Source organism: Schistocerca cancellata, chromosome 5 (assembly GCF_023864275.1).
Source record: "Schistocerca cancellata isolate TAMUIC-IGC-003103 chromosome 5, iqSchCanc2.1, whole genome shotgun sequence".
NCBI lineage: Eukaryota > Metazoa > Arthropoda > Insecta > Orthoptera > Acrididae > Schistocerca > Schistocerca cancellata.
The window spans coordinates 326,805,508-326,830,444 of NC_064630.1; the positions used below are offsets into that span (position 1 = coordinate 326,805,508).

At 42.7% G+C, this 24,937-nt stretch overlaps 1 protein-coding gene across 2 annotated transcripts in view; it reads right to left on the minus strand.

The window, feature by feature from the left end:
* The window catches only part of LOC126187858 (coiled-coil domain-containing protein 93), an 81,596-nt gene extending 67,248 nt beyond the window's left edge, over nucleotides 1–14,348 (minus strand). For both annotated transcript variants that reach the window (XM_049929173.1, XM_049929172.1), the window contains exon 1: nucleotides 14,114–14,348. In XM_049929173.1, the coding sequence (XP_049785130.1) occupies nucleotides 14,114–14,209 (96 nt within the window). In that variant the 5' untranslated portion in view covers nucleotides 14,210–14,348. The remainder of the gene's footprint in view (nucleotides 1–14,113) is intronic.
* Nucleotides 14,349–24,937: the final 10,589 nt, after the last annotated feature.

Below are 24,937 nucleotides of genomic sequence, written 5' to 3' on the forward strand. Positions count from 1 at the left end.
CACATGGTGGCGCTGGCAGCAGTCCACATGTGCAGAGGTGTTTTGGTGCATGTCAGAGTACGGTGTAGTGAGTAAGTGTGCAGACATTTCCAGACATGCTAATGGTGACTGCGTGTTGAAAATGGCTCAAAGAACATATATTGATGACGTTATGAGGGGTAGAATATTAGGGCCACTGGAGGCTGGTCAAACACAGTAGGTCGTAGCATGGGCCCTCCGTGTGCCACAAAGTGTGATCTCAAGATTATGGCAACAATTCCAGCAGGCAGGAAGCGTGTCCAGGCGCTACAGTACGGGATGTCCACAGTGTACAACACCACAAGAAGACCAATATCTCACCATCAGTGCCCACAGACGGCCACGGAGTACTGCAGGTAGCCTTGCTCGGGACCTTACCGCAGCCACTGGAACAGTTGTCTCCAGACTCACAGTCTACAGATGACTGAACAGACATGGTTTATTTACCCAGAGACCTGCAAGGTGCATTCCACTGACCCCTGGTTGCAGGAGAGCCCATAAAGCCTGGTGTCAAGAACACAGTACATGGTCATTGGAACAGTGGTCCCAGGTTATGTTCACGGATGTGTCTAGGTACAGTCTGAACAGTGATTCTTGCCGGGTTTTCATCTGGCATGAACCAGGAACCAGATACCAACCCCTTAATGTCCTTGAAAGGGACCTGTATGGAGGTCGTGGTTTCGTGGTGTGGGGTGGGATTGGAGGAGTACCTTGAAAAAGCTGCAATCGTGGAGGAGTACCTTGAAACAGAAGATATAAGGTGAGGGGAGTGGCCTGCCTGTTCTCCAGACCTAAACCCCATCGAGCACATCTGGGATGCTCTCGGTCAATGTATCGCTGCACACCTGCAAACCCCTACGACACTTCAGGAGCTCCGACAGGCACTGGTGCAAGAATTGGAGACTATACCCCAGTAGCTGCTCGACCAGCTGATCCTGAGTATGCCAACCCATTGTGTGGCCTGTGTACATGTGCATGGTGATCATATCCCAAATTGATGTCAGGGTAAATGTGCAGGAAACAGTGGCGTTTTGTAGCACATGTGTTTCGGGATGGTTTTCTCAACTTATCACCAATATCGTGGACTTACAGATTTGTGTCGTGTGTGTTCCCTATGTGCCTATGCTACTAGTGCCAGTTTTGAGTAATGCCATATTGTGTGGCACCACATTCTGCAATTATCCTTAATTTATGAGCATGAATGTAGATGTGGACGGTTCTGAACATCAGATCCCATTTGCATCAAAGACACTAAGTGCTGTGCAGAAGAAAGATTCACAAATAAAAATAGAGGCTCTCACAATCTTCTTTGCGCTGAAGAAATTTCATGTATTCCTATAGTGAACAAAGTTTCATCTCTTTACAGATCATAAGCCAATGATCTCCCTCTTCCATACTGCAGCAAAGCTACCTGAGAGGACTACCATCTACTCCGGCACTAGGCACTCTTTCTCAGCAGATACAATTACAACATTCCCTTCTGCAGTATCACTCAACGTGCCAACATGGACTCCCTGCCCTGTCTCCTGATGGGCTCTTATCCAGAGTTCAACCAAGACAAGATCTTGTGCTTACAGTTGGACAAAGAGGCTCAACTGGTGGTGGATATTATTCCCTTCAGGGTGGACCATGTGGTCATGGTCATGGTCAAGAATATCATCTTACAGGAGGTTTGGTGGTAAATACAACATGTCTGGCTAAACTTCATACCCGGTTGGGACTCACCTACTAACTACAGATCACCAGCTTCCTCAAGATAGTCAAGCCGGAACCTTTCCACCTGACAACCTTATGGCTCTTGCACCAATGTCACTGGCGTATCTCGTAAACTAAACTGATCACCTGGCACCATTTGCACTTGTCGGGCATGGACAGGCAGGTCAAATATCTTATACACAACTGTCACCAGTGTGAACAACACCAAGATGCTCCCCACCAAACATTCTCACCGTGGTCAATGCCCTCACACCTGAGGGAGTGGGTTCACATTGACTTCATGGGTCCCTTCCTGGGACCACCTGGCTGATTGTCCTTGATGTGTACTCCAACTTTCCGAAGGTGGTCAACTGGTGGACCATAAGTGCAGAGGCTATGGTCATGGCATTCAACAGAATTTTCACCTCTAACACTTGTGTTGAACAATGGACCATAGTTTCGGTTCCAGATTTTTGATGAGTCCACAAACAAATGGTGAGGTTGAAAGACTGATACAAACTTTTAATACACAGATGAAGAAAGATGTGGCTGATGTTCCTCCAGCCGAAACTATTTTGAGTTCCTAACAGTTCACACCAACAGTGGGGGAAGAGTCCGGGGCAACTTCACTATGGCCATTGTCAGAGGCCCACATGCTCCTATATCTCAAACTGCCAGCGCCTCCTGGACCATCGGCAACACTGTCTTCATGCTTCTGGTTGGGCAGCCATGTATGAGCACAGGGCTCCTGACATCAAGGCAAGTGGAATCCAGCAGCACTAGGGATGCTGCATGTTCACTCCGGCCACAGGGGACCGGATGGTGACACATCCTCAAAATCAGCTCCACCTGTGTCAGGGGACCCAACCACAGCCACTGCTGCTGCCTCCAGGCCCTCTAGCAGACAAACATTACAGCAATGCTAACTTTCATTTGTCTTCTGCCGGACCCTCTGCTATCTCCACTCATACTCCCACGCTGTTCCTGCTCTCTGGTTCTCTGTTCAATTCACCAATCCCAGCCATAACCTCATCTCCCTCTGTTTATAGTCCACTCAAGGTGGACCAGATGTCAGAAGAAGATAAGACTGCCCCACAATTGCAGCTCTCCTCTGTGCCAGGTCCTAATGTGGACATGGAGTCCAGCTTTGGAGTCACCAAGACTCTGGCAGTGCTACCAGCCAGGGAACTTCTGGCTGTATGCTTGTATCCACTCCAACTGAGAGCTGGTAAAACTGGAGGGGTCGTCCAATACTTTCAAAGACACTGACCTGGTTCAGAGCACTGCCCGGGTGATCAGCTGGGCACGGGTCAATTTGCTGAGATGTAGCTTGTTGCTTTCCCAAGGAAGAAGGGATGTGGTAACCCCCTGGGATACCATCGAGATGTCAGCACAAGCTGACATCAGACACCGTTGCAAAACTGGCACCGTACGGCATTACAGTTATTCTGTGTTCACTATTGCGAACCGTGGCTTCCATGGGGAGACACTTTGGCCAAGTGAACATGCAAGATGGTTGTGCAGACACCTCCCACTGCCACCTAAGACCCACCGTCTGCATACGAAATCACAGCACAGCAACCATCCTCAGTCTGCTCTCACTCATCATGCTAGTTACTATGCTAGCAAGAACTGTACTGTACCTGTCTTGCCATGTGCATAATCCATACACTGTATCCATTGTGAACTATTGTCCTGTTACATCATTAAATGTACTTATTCTGGAAGTGTCGTCTCATACTTTTTTATGTTGTGAGTTATATCACCATGTTTAATGTATTTTAGTGCAAATTACTAGATCTACTGGAGCAAAATACACTATTACTGCTTCTCCGTCAAATTACAGTACTATTTTGATTACATGAACATTTAAGCATTCATTAGTTATGCATATTAGTTTAAGCTCTATACAATACAGGAAATACAGGTCACCTGCTCCCTGAAATTTAAATGGATAAACATACTAGCACAGTGAAATACACCCAGAAGTTGTTCTGTCACATATTGATAGATCACTGGAAATAAAGAGACAGAAAGAGAGCGTAGAAACATGTTACTGTGTGCACTAGTCTTAGCCAAATGAAGGAACATGGCAGATGACAGTTCATGTAATTTGTTATTTCTTAACTGTCCTTCCAAAGAACTAGAGCAGCTGAAAATTCAGTATTCATCAGTAATTTCCAGGAATGCCAGCTTCCTTGGATGTTTTCTTTCAGGAATTTATTATCTTTCAAATTTGCAACATTGCATACACATTTTCCCAGTCTCCTTTAGCACAAAGGGCGTTCAAAATGTTTTGCACAATCACCTCTAATTTTTTTATTTTTTTGCAGGAGGAGAATGAAATTTTTTGTGAACATACTTGGAACATTTAGCTACAAGTTGGTCTATAAGAGTATTTTCTTTTATTTACAGGTGAGCCATAATGGACAGTGAAGTAGATGTCAGGTTGCAACAACAGTCGGTGATGGAGTTCCTCTTCAAGACCAGCAATGACTCTGCCACATCGATTCACAGGAAGTTGCTCCCTGTTTATGGGGAGGGCACAGTGGATCGCAGCAGTATCCAGCGGTGGTTGCAGAGGTTTAAAGAAGGTGATATCCCTCTATTGGACAAACCATGATGCGCTAGACCATCTACGGCAGTGAGTGATGTGAATAAGGAGACCACTGATTACATCATCCAAAATGGCAGATGTGTGACAACATGACAGCTTGCTGAAATGACTCATTTGTCACTGGCTAGTGTGGTATCACTGCTACGGTCACTAGGGGACAGAAAAATCTGTGCATGTTGGGTGCCTAGATTATTGACAAGAGAAATGAAAACGATGAGGAAGAATGTGTGCAAGAGTCTCATGAAGACCTTTACTGAAGAGTGGAAACAGTGTTTCGACAGCGTCATTACCCAGGATGAAACATGGTTGTTTTTGTCTGAACCTGAAAGCAAAACCCAATCCATGGAGTGGTGTCATATGTAATCCCCTGGGAAGAAGAAACCAAGACTTTCACGAACAGCAGGCCAAAAGGTGATGGCCTCCTTCTTTGGGGATCAGTGTGGTGTTATTTTCAATGACTTTTTGGAACCTTACTCCAAAATTAACCAGGACCATTACTGTTTGTATTTAGACAAGCTGTGACGTGCGTCAAGAGCCACAGACCACAGCTTCAGGGTCAGCTCATCAGACTACACCATGACAATGCCAAACCCCTTACAGCCCTTATGACGCAGCAGAAAATCAGGAAAATGGGTTGGAAAATTGTTCCTCATCCTCTATACAGTCCGGACTTGGTTCCGTCTTATTTTTACCTATTTGGTCATCTGAAGGCCCACCTGTGCGGTAAAACATTTGATAGCGAGAAAGACCTTATTTCCTGTGTCAAGCGATGGTGTAAAAGTCAATCCCCAGAATTTTACCAAAGTGCATTTACATCATGTGTCACAGCTGATGGATGCTACATTGAGCAGGCTCAATGTATAGCTAAATGTTCCACATATGTTCAAAAAAAAATTTCATTCTCCTCCTGCAAAAAATAAAAACATTAGAGACGACTGTGCAAAACTTTTTGAATGCCCTTTGTAACATTTTCCATGGCTTCCTCATATAAATTCTGCACATATTCAATTCAGAATATTATTTGGACATTTCCTTTCATTAGCACCCATATATTTTCTATTTGGTTGTTTTGACAATGGTAAAGAGATCATCACCTCACACCATTGTGGCCTGGTTCTGCTGCTATGCTGTCAAATTCAAGCTACTGTAAGGTCCAATACACACAGAAGTGGCACAGTGTGGGCATATGGCAGTGATGTGGTGGAGACAAGATACTGCTCTAAGCGACCTCCATCTTAACAAATGAAGTAAGGTGGTAAACATTTCACAGCCACGCCACCACTGTGTCCGTGGCATCATTTCCTTAACATGGAGGTGGCTGGAAACAATGACACTTCCCTGCCAGATGTCTGTGGCACACCACTGTGTGTATAGTACATAAAGATGCTTTTGGCACCTAAGTACTTCTTCCATTTTCTCCACTTTAAAGTAGAAGCCCAATTTGTGCCTGCTCAGCAGCCACATTCGCACCAGTGAAAGTAAGAGAGACTACTGAAATAATTAAGCAGGCCAACAGCTATCAAATGTCATCAAGACATAAAAGAACGCATTTCAAATATACTGGTATCCAAAATTAAAACATCAAACCACTATTTACCTGTCCTATGTCTACTTCATGATGTAATCATACTAACTGTTTACAAACATGTCCGCACAATTGTGTTCTGCACAGAAGATGGCATTCTGGTCAGTGACTAACCGCACCAACAATGATGTCAGGGCACCTATCAAGTGTGTAGTGCCTGCCGGGTAGTCCAAACCCACAATCTTTGTGTACACAGTCATAGATGGTGCTGTATGTGTACACAGGCATAGATGGTGTTGTATCAGACAGTGAAGATGCCTACCAGACACTCTGCAGTGGAGGGACACAGGAAGAATAGAAGCAGGGCAGTCACAAACTGATGTGGCCCAAAGGCTTAACATGAATTGTTCTGTTGTTTTTGGGATGTGGTAACAGTTCATACAGACCAGAACTGTATTCTGAAGAAAAGAGCAGGGCCGACCACGTGTGACAAGAGAAAGAGAGCACCATTATTTCACAGTAAGGGGACGTTGGCACTGCTTTAGTACTGCAAGGCAGCTGGCATCTGACCTCCCAGCATCCACTGGACTTGTATTGAGTAAAACAGCATATAGAAGGCTTCTGTGGAATGGCCTTTATTGTTGGAGACCTGCTGTATGTGTACCTCTGATCCATTTTCACAGAAGGGAATGTCTAGAGTGGAACTGTCAACATGCCACCTGGCCAGTCAAACAGTGGGCTAATGTTCTGTCCACAGATGAGTCCTGATTTGATCTGTAGTGAGAGTCTCGACTGATTCACATATGGAGGGAATGTGGAACACGTTTTCAAACCCAAACATTGTGGAAAGAGACTGATACTGAGAAGGGCCCCTAATAGTGTGAGCAGGACTTATGTTGACCACTTGAACACTTCTTCATGATAACATATGTTTTTGAGTGGGGTCCGCCATTAGCAAAACACTATTTTGTTTTTGTCCCACACATGTATCACTGCAATTGCAGTATCATCAGTGGGTTTTCTTATTGTTATGGCTACTTACCTCATGGTGTCATTTTCCTGCTGTATTACATTTTTATAGTGTCTGTTTTTTTTTTTTTCCACCTGCAAGGTTTCTTTTTTCGTCATCTTCTTCATTGCCAAGTTCAATGTTCTGAGTTGTCACTGTCACTGTCTATCAGTATCTATAGTGTTTTGCTAAAGGTGTACCCCACTCAAACACATATGTTATTGTTAAAGCAAACACAGACAAAAGATCTCCAACATCAAGATGACTTCTTCATGAAATTCTACAGTTGGATCAGCAAGGTTTAACTGCTGTCAGGTATCGTGATGAGATCTTGGGACCTCATGTGGGGTTGTTGTGAGGTGCCATGGGCCCAGACTTTGTACTGACAGATGATAATGTTAGACTTCAAAGAGCACGGGTGGTTGATATTTTCTTACAAACGGAAGAATTTGCACACATGGTGTGGCATGCTTGCTCATGATTTGAATCCTATAGAGCAAATCTGGGATGCAGTAGGGACACACCAACAACTCTCCAAGACTTGCGAGCATCTCTGCAGGAAGAATGGGTGTTACTGCCTCAACATGAGATTGATGACATCATTTACAGCATGCAGCATCACTGTCATGCCTGTATTGGTGCCAGAGGTGGTCACACCCGGTACTGAACACATTAACCAGTTGTCAGAATGTGTGTCTAAATCCATTAATTTAGAAAAAATTGAGAACATTTTTGTCTATCATTATGCATGTTGCAGTTGAATATGTTCTGTACTCCTTAAATTGTTTCTACTTTACTATCACCTGTTTATATAGTTTTGTGGCAAAATAAATGCAACTTTGCAAAATTTCTGTTTGTTGCTTTAATTTTGGACACCAGTGTAGGTAGCAAGCTCCAGCTGGACATATTTCATTAACTGAGCATTACATCATAACAAGTTAACATTTTTGAGCTCTTCTAATGGCATATTATATGAGCCAGTGGCATATCTACACTCCTGGAAATTGAAATAAGAACACCGTGAATTCATTGTCCTAGGAAGGGGAAACTTTATTGACACATTCCTGGGGTCAGATACATCACATGATCACACTGACAGAACCACAGGCACATAGATACAGGCAACAGAGCATGCACAATGTCGGCACTAGTAAAGTGTATATCCACCTTTCGCAGCAATGCAGGCTGCTATTCTCCCATGGATACGATTGTAGAAATGCTGGATGTAGTCCTGTGGAACGGCTTGCCATGCCATTTCCACCTGGCACCTCAGTTGGACCAGCGTTCGTGCTGGACGTGCAGACCGCATGAGACGACGCTTCATCCAGTCCCAAACATGCTCAATGGGGGACAGATCCGGAGATCTTGCTGGCCAGGGTAGTTGACTTACACCTTCTAGAGCACGTTGGGTGGCATGGGATACATGCGGACGTGCATTGTCCTGTTGGAACAGCAAGTTCCCTTGCCAGTCTAGGAATGGTAGAACGATGGGTTCGATGACGGTTTGGATGTACCGTGCACTATTCAGTGTCCCCTCGACGATCACCAGTGGTGTACGGCCAGTGTAGGAGATCGCTCCCCACACCATGATGCCGGGTGTTGGCCCTGTGTGCCTCGGTCGTATGCAGTCCTGATTGTGGCGCTCACCTGCACGGCGCCAAACACGCATACGACCATCATTGGCACCAAGGCAGAAGCGACTCTCATCTCTGAAGACGACACGTCTCCATTCGGCCCTCCATTCACGCCTGTCGCGACACCACTGGAGGCGGGCTGCACGATGTTGGGGCGTGAGCGGAAGATGGCCTAACGGTGTGTGGGACCGTAGCCCAGCTTCATGGAGACGGTTGCGAATGATCCTCGCCGATACCCCAGGAGCAACAGTGTCCCTAATTTGCTGGGAAGTGGCGGTGCGGTCCCCTACGGCACTGCGTAGGATCCTACGGTCTTGGCGTGCATCCGTGCATCGCTGCGGTCCGGTCCCAGGTCGACGGGCACGTACACCTTCCGCCGACCACTGGCGACAACATCGATGTACTGTGGAGACCTCACGCCCCACGTGTTGAGCAATTCGGCGGTACGTCCACCCGGCCTCCCGCATGCCCACTATACACCCTCGCTCAAAGTCCGTCAACTGCACATACAGTTCACGTCCACGCTGTCGCGGCATGCTACCAGTGTTAAAGACTGCGATGGAGCTCCGTATGCCACGGCAAACTGGCTGACACTGACGGCGGCGGTGCACAAATGCTGCGCAGCTAGCGCCATTCGATGGCCAACACCGCGGTTCCTGGTGTGTCCGCTGTGCCGTGCATGTCATCATTGCTTGTACAGCCCTCTCGCAGTGTCCGGAGCAAGTATGGTGGGTCTGACACACCGGTGTCAATGTGTTCTTTTTTCCATTTCCAGGAGTGTATTTGCAGGTTTTTTGAGTGTCCTCTCTAACTCTTTAATATCAACTGTGTTCACACAGCAATATTTTTCATCACTTTCTTCCTCATCTGCTACACCTGAGCCCTGTTACCTTTTTCAATAAAAAAAAGAGGGTATTTCGGAATCAAATATGTTATTTAAAGTGACAAAATCATAATTTAATCAGTTCAAATGTTCTGTCACTTTATATATTAAACTTTGTGATACTGTCACCAAGAAGCAAACATGTAATTGAAGTGCACTTCATACCACAATACACAAAAGATTATGAGTACATACCTGTACCTGATATCTGACTTACTGTTTATAGTAATTTTAAGGTGTGCAGATCATACAACTCGTACCAGGAGTGCTGACACATAGTCTACCACGGAACTATCATTTTACTGATTTTCTTTAATGTTTCATCCCTACACAATAGGAATGAACCAGGAGATAGATGATGTGATGATGATGATGATGATTTAAGGGTGCTCTATGGAGTAGTTACCAGTTTACATGCTGAATTTGAATGTATGGATGAAATTTCACTTTCCTGCAGCCAGTTTGAATCTTCCTGACAGATTAAAACTATAAGCTGGACTGTGACTCAATGCTGGAACCATTAATTTTCTCAGTCAATTGCCTGAGAGATAAAACAGCACTATTGTTGTTGTGGTCTCAGAGTGGCTTCTATCTTTCCCAGAGTCATACATGCTGTTACAGATTTGCATTTCTCTTATAGTCATTTCTGCTTTGCCACTTTGTACTTCCTGACAATCTAATTTTTTTATGTCTGTATTCCCATTTGCATGCATCATTTCCTACATTTTTGTATCTTTTCCTTCTGTCAATTAGATTCAATATATTGTGTGTTATCCAAGGATTCCTAGTGGACTTTGCCTATTTGACCATCTGCTGCCTGCACTATTTCATCTCACAAAGCTACCCATTTGTCATCTGTTCTCCTCCTTAGCACTATTTCAGTCAACTGTTGCCTAATGCTTTCTTTGATTGTCTCAACAACCTCTGACTCTTTCAGTTTATCAAGGTCCCATCTCCTTAATTTCCTACATTTCCGCTATTTCTTCAGTTTTAAACCACTGTCCCCATCTGCCACTGGAAATGTTTTGCAGTTCAAAATCTCTGTCTTACTATCAGAACCACAACACTGATTCTCTGCTGCAGAATATGTATACCCTGTGTGGCAAAGATCTATCCATGCCAAGACCGTGGGCACTGCCTTGAACAAAGCTTGCAGGTTGGTCACTGGATGCTTAAAACCCACACCTGTTAAAAAGTTATTGCAATTCCAAGTATTTTTCAAAACGTCACTGCTGATCAAGAACAACTGACGGCTGAGGTCGTTGAAGCTCAACCACTATTTGGCCAACAACACACTCAGTATGGGCTGAAATCAAGCATAAGTTTCCTCTAGACATCAAGGTCTTTGGAAGTACCTCCAGATAAGGCAAGGCTTGATTGTGGAGCTCCAAACATCATGAGTGGATGGAACCGTGTGAACATCTTCCATCTGGTTACAATGAGGACTGGGGTGTTTGGAGGTCCCTTAAGCAAATAAGAACTAGTGTTGGCAGGGCTAAGTCATCTTTTAAGTCATGGAGCTTCATATCTGGGGATGGGAACTGCAAATGTGGCCAAGAACAAACAGCCATCCATTGTGCCTCTGTTCATTTTCAATCTCAGAACAAGATTTACAACTTGCAAATGACAATGCCCTAGGTGTGGTTCAGGTTTGGAGAAATGTTATCTGAATGCAGATTTGGTCAACTGCTTTGTCTTGTTAATTTATTTTTTATAATCCATGTACATATAACTATGATTTTATGGGAACAATTATACATTTAATTGTATATATTTAGCACAATTCTAACATGAGCAAAAAAAAAAATAATAATAATTATGTAATCTGTCTGAAACTTTCCATTGTCTCCAGGTCTCTTTCGCACACACAGCATTCTTTCATGATCCTTAAATAAATTGTTAGCAAGTATTAAATTATGTTCTGTGCATAATTCTACCAGGCAGCTTCCTCTTTTACTCCTTTCCCCTAGCCCACGTTCTACTATTTTTCTCAGATTGCAGTACCCATCACAATTTCCTTCCCCTTCAGCTATCTGAATAATTTCTTTTACCTCATGAATATTTTCTTTCAACCTCTTTATCATCTACTGAGCTAGCTGATATATAAACTGGTACTACTGCCGTGGATGTTGACTTTGTATATACGGTGGCTATGATAATGTGGTCAATACGCTGTTCATAACCAAGTTGTTGCACCTATAATTTCTATGCATATCAAAATTTTGTTTCAGTATTGTATTAACACGAAAATCCACCCTCCATGAACCATGGATCATACCATTAGTGTGGTGGCTTGTGTGCCTGTGCAATACAGATAGCTGTACTGAAGGTGCAGCCACAACAAATGTGTTTCTGTTGAAACTGTGAACAGCTGAAAGCAAGGGGCAAGTCCAGTCATAATTTTTCCCAAGTATATGCAGCTCTGCTATATGGTTAAATGATGATGGCAACCTCTTGGATAAAATATTCCAGGGGTAAAACAGTCCCTCATTTTAATCTTCAGGTGGGGACTACTCAGGAGAATGTCGTCATAAGAAGAAAAAAAAAATTGGTGTTCTAGGATTGGAGTGTGAAGATCACTTAACCAGACACATATATTAGAATATTTAAAAAGGGAAACTGATACTTTGAAGTTAAGATATAGTGGGGATTAGTGAACTTCAGTGGCAGGAGGAACAGGACTTCTGGTCAGACGAATACAGGGTTATAAACACAAAATCAAATAGGGACACTGCAGGATTAGGTTCAATAATGAATAAGAAAATAGGAATGTAGTTGAGATACTATGAACAGCAGAAGAGACTGAAGAAATGTATGATGAGATAAAAGAAAGTATTCAGACAATTGAGGGAGACAAAAATTTATTTGTGATGGGGGATCAGAATTCGATAAGGAAAAGTAAGAGAAGGAAAAACTGTAAGATAACGTGGGCTGGGGGAGAAAGAATTGAAAGAGGAAGCTGCCTGGTAGAATTTTGCATGGAGCATAATTCAATCATCACTAACACTTGGTTTAAAAATCATGAAAGAAGGTTCTACATGTGAAAGAGACCTGGAGACACCAGAAGAATTCAGACCGATTATGTAATGGTAAGACAGAGATTTCAGAAGCAGATTATAAAGCAGATTTGAATTAAGAGCAAACTATGCTACAGAAAACTTAGACAGCATTCGGGAAGACAATGTTCAGTTTCTTCAACATCATGTTCCCCATGTAATGTCATAACCTGCCAAATCAATCTCAATCAATCATCTTCACTATTTGAAATAAAATAGGCCTTTAAGGCAGGCCAGCAGTATTTAGGACTGTGAACTGTAGTAAGTAGCAAGAACCGCCCTTAATAAATATGTCATAATATTTCCTTAAAATCTATCTCCACAAACTGTGAAAAAATCTCTCTCTGACTGAACATTTGATGCGGAGGAACCAAATTCAACATAGATTTTGAGAAATAATGTCTCTACATCACAATGAAATGTTTAAGACCATATTTTACAGTATTATTTATGACATGTCAGTTGCAATTAGCTATCAAAATGGACGGATATTTGTTTTTTTAATAACACAAAAACCAAAATATTTTTGCCATAGTTTACTGGAGGTTTGCCAGCACCATATGCAGATAATTTAGACTTTTAATTATCTGCGATAAAGACCTGTCAATTCATAATCTTACATCTGCTACTTACAATGAACAAGGCATTTTCATGTCCAGATTTTGTTGTTTGTGGTTTTGTTGTTTGCTGCTAGAGTTCAAACACCACCCAAAAGATGGATTACTGTGGTATTGAATCTAATGAAAGTAATGATTGTGAAAAATAAGACCTGCAAAGCATGTCTCACCATGAGAAGATGCTGCCTCATTGAGAGTGGTGGTTTGCCAGGCTCGGTGCACAGGCTGGATATTGAGTTGGTTCAGTAGGCACTGCATGCCAGCCTAATTTCCTCACTAGATTAGATTAGATTCAGTTTTCGTTCCATAGACCCAAAAAATGAGACGATTCTCGTGGGTGTGGAACATGTGGGAAGCATATAATATCTTTTGATACACCATATTCTAATAGATGCAGGAAGAAACTGCAGGAGTCAAGCCATGTCACCTCTCCAGACACATTTGTAATCCTTAATGATGTTCACACACATATATATATATTTCCATGAAATTTTCAACTCTGAGATGTGGCAATGCAGCCAACTTTTCATCAAAATATAAACCCAATATTCTACCAGACTTGTTAAAAAATTTTATGTGATATTATTCATGCAGAATTCTGGAAGTAGTTCTGTCAACGATTAAAACCTGTACAATGCTTTTTTTTCTTATCCACTGTTCCAATCTCAATACCAACAACTAAAATTGCATAAGGAGTATTTTACTGGTCTCTTCACTTTTGAAGTTAGGCCCTAATGGAATTAGGAATGTTGGGTACCGATCTGAAAGTGAAGTTAAATTTAGATAAAGATTAATGTTGTGTCGTTTCAACAGCTTCACCATTGACAAGGTCTTAAACAGAAGCACGTAATTCGAATCAAATGTGTTTCATAAATCACAAAGTCCAAATTGATATGAATGTTGAATGTAATCTAATTAGAAACAATAATAGGCTATGGGAATGTAGTGCTGTGACATGGTACCAGATTTCCACATTATGTCCCCCCCCCCGTCATTAAATAAGTGCACCACCGGTAAATTAATTTAATACATAACAAACTGTGCAAAGTTCTCTTTTACCTCAACTTCATTTCCATCTGCATCAATTCTCGTTGACAGTTTATTTCCTGTTTTTGGCTTAGAAGTAAATACATTTGCGGCGACAGACATCTTCATATGACATTAACAATTAAATAATTCCTAACAATCAACGTTGCGAAATTGACAACACAAATACAAGCTAAATTTCAAATCTTGTAATTTTCAATGTTTTGACAATTAGCTTCGTCGGCTACGCTGTGCACACCGCGTCTTATTGACATTAATAATCGATGTTCATATCGCTGCAATATATCGATGTACAGTCAATCGGTGTAACATTTTTCCTCTTCTAGAAAATACTAGAAACAAAATAAATTACACAGCACAATAGACACATTTGGTTCTTGACACTTTTAACCCTCGTAAAATTACGGGCCCAGTTAGACCGTCAAGCAGTCTGTAGTCTGTACTTTTCTCGGGAGTGCTGTCTCCGTCGTTTATCTTCGTTCATGTGTGTGTTCTTCGAAAGCTGACATCACATTAGGGTCGCCCCACATTTACGCTTTTTCAGCTGTCATAAAATCTCAGGAACTGTTCGTGGAGTGTAAATCTAAATCGTATTGGTTGATTACGAAATTTAAACTTGTTTTAACAATTTTTAACTTATTGCTATTATTATCGCAATTAAATTTATTTATTTATTTTATTAATTACTTCTATGCCAAAAACAGGAAATAAACTGTCAACGAGAATTGATGCAGATGGAAACGAAGTTGAGGTAAAAGAGAATTTTGCACAGTTTGTTTCGTATTAAATTAATTTACCGGTGTTAAACTTATTTAATAACTGGGGGGCATAATGTGGAAATCTGGTACTGTGTCACAGCACTGCATTCCCATATATTGTTTCTAATTAGATAATTAAAGAACATTTAACGACTATGGGTACTGAGTGCTTGGAAAAATGAAAATGTATACTAATTTTGCGCTATTCGAGTAAAATTTTGATTCTAATACTAGTGCAAAGTTATACCCAGTCTGGAAAACAATAATTTTCTTATGACTAGTGCTCTGGTAAGTTTAGATCTTGCCGGAAGGAAATAAGGTGTTAATAAGAAATAGAAACAAACAGTGCTATTCCAGTATTGCAGGTTTACTTTGAAATCGACCTGCCATTGTTCAACTCAAATCATTGTCGTCAGGTGCTTTTTACACGAGGCCCACGAGACAGACAGGCCGTGGCGCGTAACTCACGAACGTGGGCGTGAACTCGGTCGCACGCTCACTTCAGCAGACAAAGTGCGTTACTAAATCTTTTAAATTGCAGCTGCGCGTGTATGTACTATCGAGAATTGCATCTTCTACTGGAATTTTCTATTATGAAGTCTTACTGTTCAACAGTACTACAACAAAATTTAAGATCAATACTCGATGTAAACGGTAGAACGGCTTGTTAGTCTCTTCTGCTTAACAGTCCTCATTTCATATAAGAAGAGGTGCCTTATGCAACTGATAATCATTTTGGCATGCTTTTAATTTTATTATACCCCAGTGCAGCTGTATCAAATTATAAGTAGGCTTATGGACTTCCGATCATTGTAGGACTAAAACCAGTTAGACTCTATAAAGCGGATTCTAGTAGAAGATGCAGTTCTCGTTTGTACGTACACATCCAGTTACGAGTGGTCTGCTGCTGAGCGAGCGCAGGCCTACCTTCGTGACGTGCGCGCCGCAGCCTGTCTTTCTCGTAGGCCTCGCTTTTTCCACAGCCAGTGCAATAATGACCAATTACAAGACTAAGACCTTGTAAGGCAGAGGGAAAGGCAACTGAAATACTAACTACCGGGTAATAATCTGTTACTTTTGGTACAAAATAATGAAAATAGCCATTTGAAACAAAAGTAGAACCGTTAGTGCAACAAAGATACCCTACCTGGTATAAAGTTACCCTTATTGTCAGTGTCGTCGTAACTGCCGCCTGTTTCACATCTGCTGTGCAGCGAGCTACCTTAATTTAAGTATTAACTGTATTTTTCTTACTTGTCACTTCTTCTTCCGTGTGTTTTTGCTTTTAGGAAGCTTTAATTGTCGAGTGCTAGTAATAGTGTTCCATAGATTTCGTGTTTGTTTTGAATAAGTCAGAGAGTCCCTTTGGTCAGCCATAGCGGCAGTAGTGTCAGCGTCGTCGTAACTGCTGCCTGCTTCACGTCTGCTGTGCAGCGAGCTATCTTAATTTAAGTATTAGCTGTATTTTTCTTACTTGTCACTTCTTCTTCCGTGTGTTTTTGCTTTTAGGAAGCTTTAATTGTCGAGTGCTAGTAATAGTGTTCCATAGATTTCGTGTTTGTTTTGAATAAGTCAGAGAGTCCCTTTAGTCAGCCATAGTGGCAATAGTGTCAGTGTCGTCGTAACTGCTGCCTGCTTCACGTCTGCTGTGCAGCGAGCTACCTTAATTTAAGTATTAGCTGTATTTTTCTTACTTGTCACTTCTTCTTCCGTGTGTTTTTGCTTTTAGGAAGCTTTAATTGTCGAGTGATAGTAATATTGTTCCATAGATTTCGTGTTTGTTTTTAATACAGTCAGAGAGAGTCCCTTTAGTCAGCCACAGAGCCAGTAGTGCAAGTGTTTGTTTTGAATACAGTCCAGAGACAGGTAGTGCTATTTTCATTGTTTTCTACAAGAAGTGGCTAGCAATCACAGTTTAGCCAACAATCAGCCGCCTTTAGTGAATTAGCAGTCTAGTTAAAAGTTGATTAACTCCGTACAGTAAATTGATTTCTTAGGATGGATAGAATGTGTGACTGCTGTGTACGGACGCAGGAGGAGCTGGCCACTGTTCGCGAACAGTTGAGCGAGTTGATGGCCGCAGTCAGCCGTCTTCAGGCTGCTGCCTCGGAGTGTAGCGGCAGTGGGGAGTCTCGTGCGTCGCATGGTACACCCCAGTTGTTACATGCTTCACACACTGTCCCTGCTGTCGAGACATCTTCGCGGGTATCGGGCGCGGTTGGGCCACCCTCTCCCCAAGGGGAGTGGCGGGTTCAGCGGCGCACGAGGCGGAGGGTAAATGTGGAGGCTGGCCGTGTGGCATCGCCCGCTCTGCCTGTGAGTGGACATGTGGCTGCTCCTTCAGCAAGGTCCGAGCAGGCACACGGGGGGAGGGGTTTATTAGTTATTGGGAGCTCCAACGTAAGGCAGGTGATGGAGACCCTTAGGGAAATAGCGGGAAGGTCGGGGAAGAAGGCCAGTGTTCACTCTGTCTGCTTGCCGGGGGGGTCTCATCCGAGATGTGGAGGAGGCCCTACCGGCGGCGATAGAGAGCACTGGGTGCACCCGACTGCAAATTGTTGCTCATGTCGGCACCAATGACTCCTGCCGTCTGGGTTCAGAGGTCATCCTCAGTTCGTACAAGCGGTTGGCGGAATTGGTTAAGGCAGAAAGCCTCGCTCGCGGGGTGGAATCAGAACTAACTATTTGTAGTATCGTTCCCAGAACCGATCGCGGTCCTCTGGTTTGGAGCCGAGTGGAAGGCTTAAACCAGAGGCTCAGATGATTCTGCGGAGATCTGGGGTGCAAATTTCTCGACCTACGCTATCGGGTGGAGAAATGTAGGGTCCCCCTGAATAGGTCAGGCATGCACTACACGCCGGAAGCGGCTACAAGGGTAGCGGAGTACGTGTGGAGTGCACATGGGGGTTTTTTAGGTTAGAGAATCCCCTCCCTAGGCCCGACAAGACGCCTCCTGAGATGCGACAAGGTAGGAGTAGGCAAAATGCAACAGGGAATAACAATATTAATGTGCTAATAGTAAACTGCAGGAGCGTCTATAGAAAGGTCCCAGAACTGCTCTCATTAATAAACGGTCACAACGCCCATATAGTATTAGGGACAGAAAGTTGGCTGAAACCAGACGTAAACAGTAATGAAATCCTAAACTCAGATTGGAATGTATACCGCAGAGACAAGCTGGACAGTGAAGGGGGAGGCGTGTTTATAGCGATAAGAAGTGCAATAGTATCGAAGGAAATTGACGGAGATCCGAAATGTGAAATGATTTGGGTGAAGGTTACGGTTAAAGCAGGCTCAGACATGGTAATTGGATGTCTCTATAGGCCCTGGTTCAGCAGCTGTTGTGGCTGAGCACCTGAAGGATAATTTGGAAAATATTTCGAGTAGATTTCCCCACCATGTTATAGTTCTGGGTGGAGATTTTAATTTGCCGGATATAGACTGGGAGACTCAAACGTTCATAACGGGTGGCAGGGACAAAGAATCCAGTGAAATTTTTTAAAGTGCTTTATCTGAAAACTACCTTGAGCTGTTGAACAGAGAACCGACTCGTGGCGATAACATATTAGACCTTCTGGTGACAAACAGACCCGAACTATTTGAAACAGTCAACGCAGAACAGGGAATCAGCAATCATAAAGCGGTTACGGCATCGATGATTTCAGCCATAAATAGAAATATTAAAAAAGGTAGGAAGATTTTTCTGTTTAGCAAAAGTGACAAAAAGCAGATTACAGGGCACCTGATGGCTCAACACAAAAGTTTTGTCTCAAGTACAGATAGTGTTGAGAATCAGTGGACAAAGTTCAAAACCATCATACAATATGCGTTAGATGAGTATGTGCCAAGCAAGATCGTAAGAGATGGAAAAGAGCCACCGTGGTACAACAACCGAGTTAGAAAACTGCTGCGGAAGCAAAGGGAACTTCACAGCAAACATAAACATAGCCAAAGCCTTGCAGACAAACAAAAAATTACGCGATGCGAAATGTAGTGTGAGGAGGGCTATGCGAGAGGCGTTCAATGAATTCGAAAGTAAAGTTCTACGTGCTGACTTGGCAGAAAATCCTAAGAAATTTTGGTCTTATGTCAAAACGGTAGGTGGACCAAAACAAAATGTCCAGACACTCTGTGACCAAAATGGTACTGAAACAGAGGATGACAGACTAAAGGCCGAAATACTAAATGTCTTTTTCCAAAGCTGTTTCACAGACGAAGACGGCACTGTAGTTCCTTCTCTAGATTGTCGTACAGGTGACAAAATGGTAGATATCGAAATAGACGACAGAGGGATAGAGAAACAATTAAAATCGCTCAAAAGAGGAAAGGCCTCTGGACCTGATGGGATACCAGTTCGATTTTACACAGAGTACGCGAAGGAACTTGCCCCCCTTCCTGCAGCGGTGTACCGTAGATCTCTAGAAGAGCGTAGCGTTCCAAAGGATTGGAAAAGGGCACAGGTCATCCCCGTTTTCAAGAAGAGACGTCGAACAGATGTGCAGAACTATAGACCTATATCTCTAACGTCGATCAGTTGTAGAATTTTGGAACACGTATTATGTTCGAGTATAATGACTTTTCTGGAGACTGGAAATCTACTCTGTAGGAATCAGCATGGGTTTCGAAAAAGATGGTCGTGTGAAACCCAGCTCGCGCTATTCGTCCACGAGACTCAGAGGGCCATAGACACGGGTTCACAGGTAGATGCCGTGTTTCTTGACTACCGCAAGGCGTTTGGTACAGTTCCGCACAGTCGTTTAATGAACAAAGTAAGAGCATATGGACTATCAGACCAATTGTGTGATTGGATTGAAGAGTTCCTAGATAACAGAACGCAGCATGTCATTATCAATGGAGAGAAGTCTTCCAAAGTAAGAGTGATTTCAGGTGTGCCGCAGGGGAGTGTCATAGGACCGTTGCTATTCACAATATACATAAATGACCTTGTGGATGACATCGGAAGTTCACTGAGGGTTTTTGCAGATGATGCTGTGGTGTATCGAAAGGTTGTAACAATGGAAAATTGTACTGAAATGCAGGAAGATCTGCAGCGAATTGACGCATGGTGCAGGGAATGGCAATTGAATCTCAATGTAGACAAGTGTAATGTGCTGCGAATACATAAGAAGATAGATCCCTTATCATTTAGCTACAAAATAGCAGGTCAGCAACTGGAAGCAGTTAATTCCATAAATTATCTGATAGTACGCATTATGAGTGATTTAAAATGGAATGATCACATAAAGTTGATCGTCGGTAAAGCAGATGCCAGACTGAGATTCATTGGAAGAATCCTAAGGAAATGCAATCCGAAAACAAAGGAAGTAGCGTCGCTAGGCAATGAAAACCTCGTAACTCAAATTGGTCAAATTTTACAGGAGAAACAAAAAACTAACTATAGAAATCACATGAGGACCTGATTAGTCAAATGTAGTGTTTTCTGCTACACAATATGGATCCGGTCATTGGTACATAAGACTTTATTATGCACTTCAAATTGTCTGCCGGCTTTTGGAGTTACGAGGTTTTCACAGTTATTTTTTTTTTTTTGTAGTGATGGAGATAAGAGGCATGTAACGAGTGCACGGTTAAGAATTGAAATGAATTTTTTTTTTAAATCTTACTTAAATTTTGCATTATTTGTGTATTATGAAACGTCTGTAACGATACATTGTTGCAAATATAAAGTGAAATGAATAATTTCAGTTTGATCAAAATATTGGAATCTGGATGTTAGTAAATTACAGTGTTTAAAATACATAGAAACAATGTTGTTAGCTTTAATTAACCTTTTCTTACTGTAAACATTTGTGCAGTTTATTAACATTTATTATTGTTACTATTGCTGCTACACTGACAGTCATAGGTGGCTGTAAACAAGTTTATTTTTGGCTGCATTTTTTTAGACACAGACATGTTCTCTCATTACAAATGTGAGACAGTGTGTCATAAAATGAATGCACATCCTTAGGAAGCACTAGCTTTAGTTGTTGCAAATGCGTAAACTTTTCTGCGCTGATCTTTAGTGGTGAACTGTAGAGAGGGGGCACTGTAAATGAGCTGGGTATGTTTGACATCCTTCTTGGAAGTGGTTCCCATGTATCGCTGAATTTCAATTTGTTATATCCTAGCCAGTAATGCCAACCGAGCCCGCTGCCAAAAGGTTGGCAGCATCGAAGTCCGGACGCCGTCCACATAAGCAGCGCCAGCGATACAGGAAATCGCCGCAAGTCTGCGCGCGCCACCGCTGGCTTCTGGCTTCTTAAGCGCTGGAGTCGCGAGCGCTAGGACAGTTCAGTATTCGCCGCTCAGTTGTATACTCGCCACCGATTTGTGTACTTGCTAGTCAGTTGTGTGTTCATCGCAGCAGAGTTGTTGTTTGTCGTCAGCCGACGCTGACCTAGCCGCTCCGACTCGAACTAGACAGATTTCTGTAGACACGGAGTTCACTACTGTGTTTCTGTATCTTCGTTAATAAAGATAAGTACCGACTTTTATTTAATCAGAGTGTTTGGGTTTTCATCTTTCTGTTCACTGTTCCAGCGGACCGGTCGGCCCGCTATTAAAAGTGTGGCGGTGACTTCGTAAGCCGTTTCTACAGCGAAGTGTTTGTCGCTACGAACGCCGCCACAAAACAATTTATATTCCATTTTTCCGGAGGGATCATACTTGAGACACCGGATATCAGTCACTATTGGATCCCCAATTTTGGATCCTGGCCGAATAGACGAATACAACGAGAGTTTATCATAGGACTTGAAAAACGTGTGGTCCAAATAATTGACAACATAAGGTCTAGGACTTTGTCTTGCGGTAGCACAAACTTCTACATAGCCAGCAGGAGTATAAATGTCTGTTTTTTAACTTCCTTTCTATGGTGGAGTGCATAGAATCACACTCCATTTGAGTGTGACCTTTCTCCAGAAATTTTTGCACTATTGTAATGCCTTTCTGATTGGCGAGATAAGCCACTGCATTACTGATGACTGAGTTTCGATTCTGGTACGTGCATCCGTCGCTATAGAAAATAGCTTCTGAATCATTTTGGACGTACGTTTCTATAAAATGCACGAGTATACTGGCAAATTCCGAAGCTGTTAGTCCACCTTCACTTTCGTGCCAAACGTAACAATAACCATCGTTACTTTTTAAATCATAGATGGTAAAGTTGTGGACCTTCAGTTTGCTTTTATAGTACAGTGCAGATGCTTTTAGTCTGGGAGAAAGGAGAAGTGCTTGAAGGTCCATTGTAAACACTCTAGCTGATCCTAATTTATCACTATTTTTCGTTTCCCTTGCCTCAGTTTTTCGGGCCATATGCAAAGAGTATTCATTGTCTGAGAGATTTCCTGTCTGGTGAGAACAACAAAGATCGCACTGGTCCTTTTTAGGCGAAAATAAATTAAGATTATTTTCATCGAATACCTCGCAGAACTGTTTGTAAGCAGCTGGGATTTGTCCTCTTTTCTTGCAAAATTGTATATATTCCCTATGTAGTTCTGATTTACTCTGCCAGTTAGGTTCCATGTAGAGTTTTGTGGAAGAACGACGGCAGTAATGCGATTCCAGTTTCGGCAACTCTGCAAAAAAATCTGATGCTGATTGTCGTCCACCTGAAACTTTCGTTGGTCTCTCCTGCATTTGAGGCCCTTCTGCAAGCGTTCTTCCTGATGCACTAGATGCCCATGTTCTGACACTCCATTCGCCTAAGCACAAAGTATTCAGAAACATAGTCTTGCAGACAGTTTTTCTCTGTCCTTCTATTACAAAATTGTAATATAGTGTGTTAGAACGGTGAGATTTATTAGATTCTGAATTATTTCTGCGTCTTTTAACTGGAACGTAGTACACATGGCTTCTAACAAAAATTTTTCTTTCACCCTAAGACATATCCTGCCGGAAATGATTAAGCTGTCTCTGCTCTTCTGTAATATCCTTGCAATTCCTGTTCCGATTTAAGGAAGAATGTTTTCAAGTACATCCTGGTTTCATTTCCCTCCTACTTCTGCTCATTGTTGGTCTCTTCTTGCCAAATTCATCTTTTTGCATTCCTAAATAATCCTGTCCCCTCATACGTTTTTCTTTCTGCAAACTTTGAAGTGATTGATTGCTTTTCCTTTTACGGCGCTGCTTAGTACTTTATATGGTCAAGCTGAGATTTTCCGGGTCTCTATGGTTGGAAACAGTATAGAATGACTTGGATGAAAAGGAAACGAGACTCTGGTTGGCTTACTGGTCTGTGTTTTATTGTTTCTTCATGTGTTTACAATGAACATGCAGAAGAGAACAGACACTAGTTTATAGCTTCAGTAAGTGTAAAACACCAGATTCTATTACTCTGATCGAACCTTTAGGTTCAAGTACTCATTACAATCAAAGTGACATTCAAACTGTAGATAAAGGTACGATGGAAACCAAGAACCATCATCCAGAGGTACATACAGGCAATCTTTGCGAGTCCTTCTTGGTGTACAAGCTTAACTGAGTATAATGCAGACTCATGTAGTACCTGCTGGAGGCTGTTGATCATCTAATGCTTCTGTGTGAAACTCTTCTCAATCTGGAACTCTCCTCTGCCTGTAACCTTGCCTTGCTTGACGTTTGAAGCCTTGTGCATTCGGCATCTGGGGCTATTTGCTTACAGATGATAGGTACCTGCATTGTTTTTACCCGCGATTCCCATTCAGTGCGCCCGAAATCAGCAGTTTCGCCATTTGGACTGTCGAAAGCGGCTTGCACTATGCATCTCAACCTAAGGTACAAGGCTTACTACTATTAGTCATACTTAGACGATTTTTCCTTTTTCCCTAGCAGCGCCTTGTAGGTGGATCATTAGAACATCAACACTTCTCTCTCTCTCTCTCTCTCTCTCTCTCTCTCTCTGTCTCCAACTGAATAGGCTTCAAAAGGCCCAGCGGTATCGACGAACCACTGTGTTTTTCCCAGCCAAGCATCACAGGATGTGGATACAGAGGGGCATATGATCAACACTCTGCTCTCCTGGCTGTTGTCAGTTTTCGTGACTGGAGCTGCTACCTCTCAGGCAAGTAGCTCCTCAGTTGGGCTCACAAGGTCTGAGTGCACCCCACTTACCAACACTCTTGGCAGACCCAGACAGTCACCCATACAAGTGGTAGGCAAGCCCAACAGCGCTCAACTTCGTTGATCTGACAGGAATTGGTGTCACCATGGCAAAGTCGTTGGCAATGCTTCTCTACTAGACTTGATTGAACATGCTAAGTTTGCACTATACAAATCACATTACGTATTCACCATAATTAGACAGCCCATCTAGCTCTAATTTTAACCTGATCCTTACTCACTTACTCTAACGTCAGAAAACTCTGTCTACTTTATACTTCTACATAAGCCTCTTGCATGAATGCAAGATCTTCTATGATTTCAATCTTGGCACTCCTTAATGCATTCAAGCAGAGACACACCCATAACGTGTATACATGCACATATTCAGAAGATATATTCGATATAATACATATAATACTATTATGTGCATGTGCACTGTATATCAGCAGACCTGGAGTGGTTTAATTGATGAAGTCAGGGCCAATGACTTGTATCGCATCCCTGCAGTGCTTTGAGTGTATTACTGTTTTGAGTCAGCGCTACATGATGCAAAAACAAAAATCTGCTGCCACACTACTTTTCATTTAATCTTGTCAATGTTGTCCCGTGGTTTACAACTACCATACTATAAACCCTCCCCCCCCCCCCATCAACTACGGACCTTGGCGTTGGTGGGGAGGCTTGCGTGCCTCATCGATACAGATAGCCATACCGTAGGTGCAACCACAATGGTGGGGTATCTGTTGAGAGGCCAGACAAACGTGTGGGTCCTGAAGAGGGGCAGCAGCCTTTTCAGTAGTTGCAGGGGCAACAGTCTGGATGATTGACTGATCTGGCCTTGTAACACTAACCAAAATAGCCTTGCTGTTCTGGTACTGTGAACGGCTGAAAGCAAGGGGAAACTACAGCCGTAATTTTTCCCGAGGGCATGCAGCTTTACTGTATGATTAAATGATGATGGCGTCCTCTTGGGTAAAATATTCCAGAGGTAAAA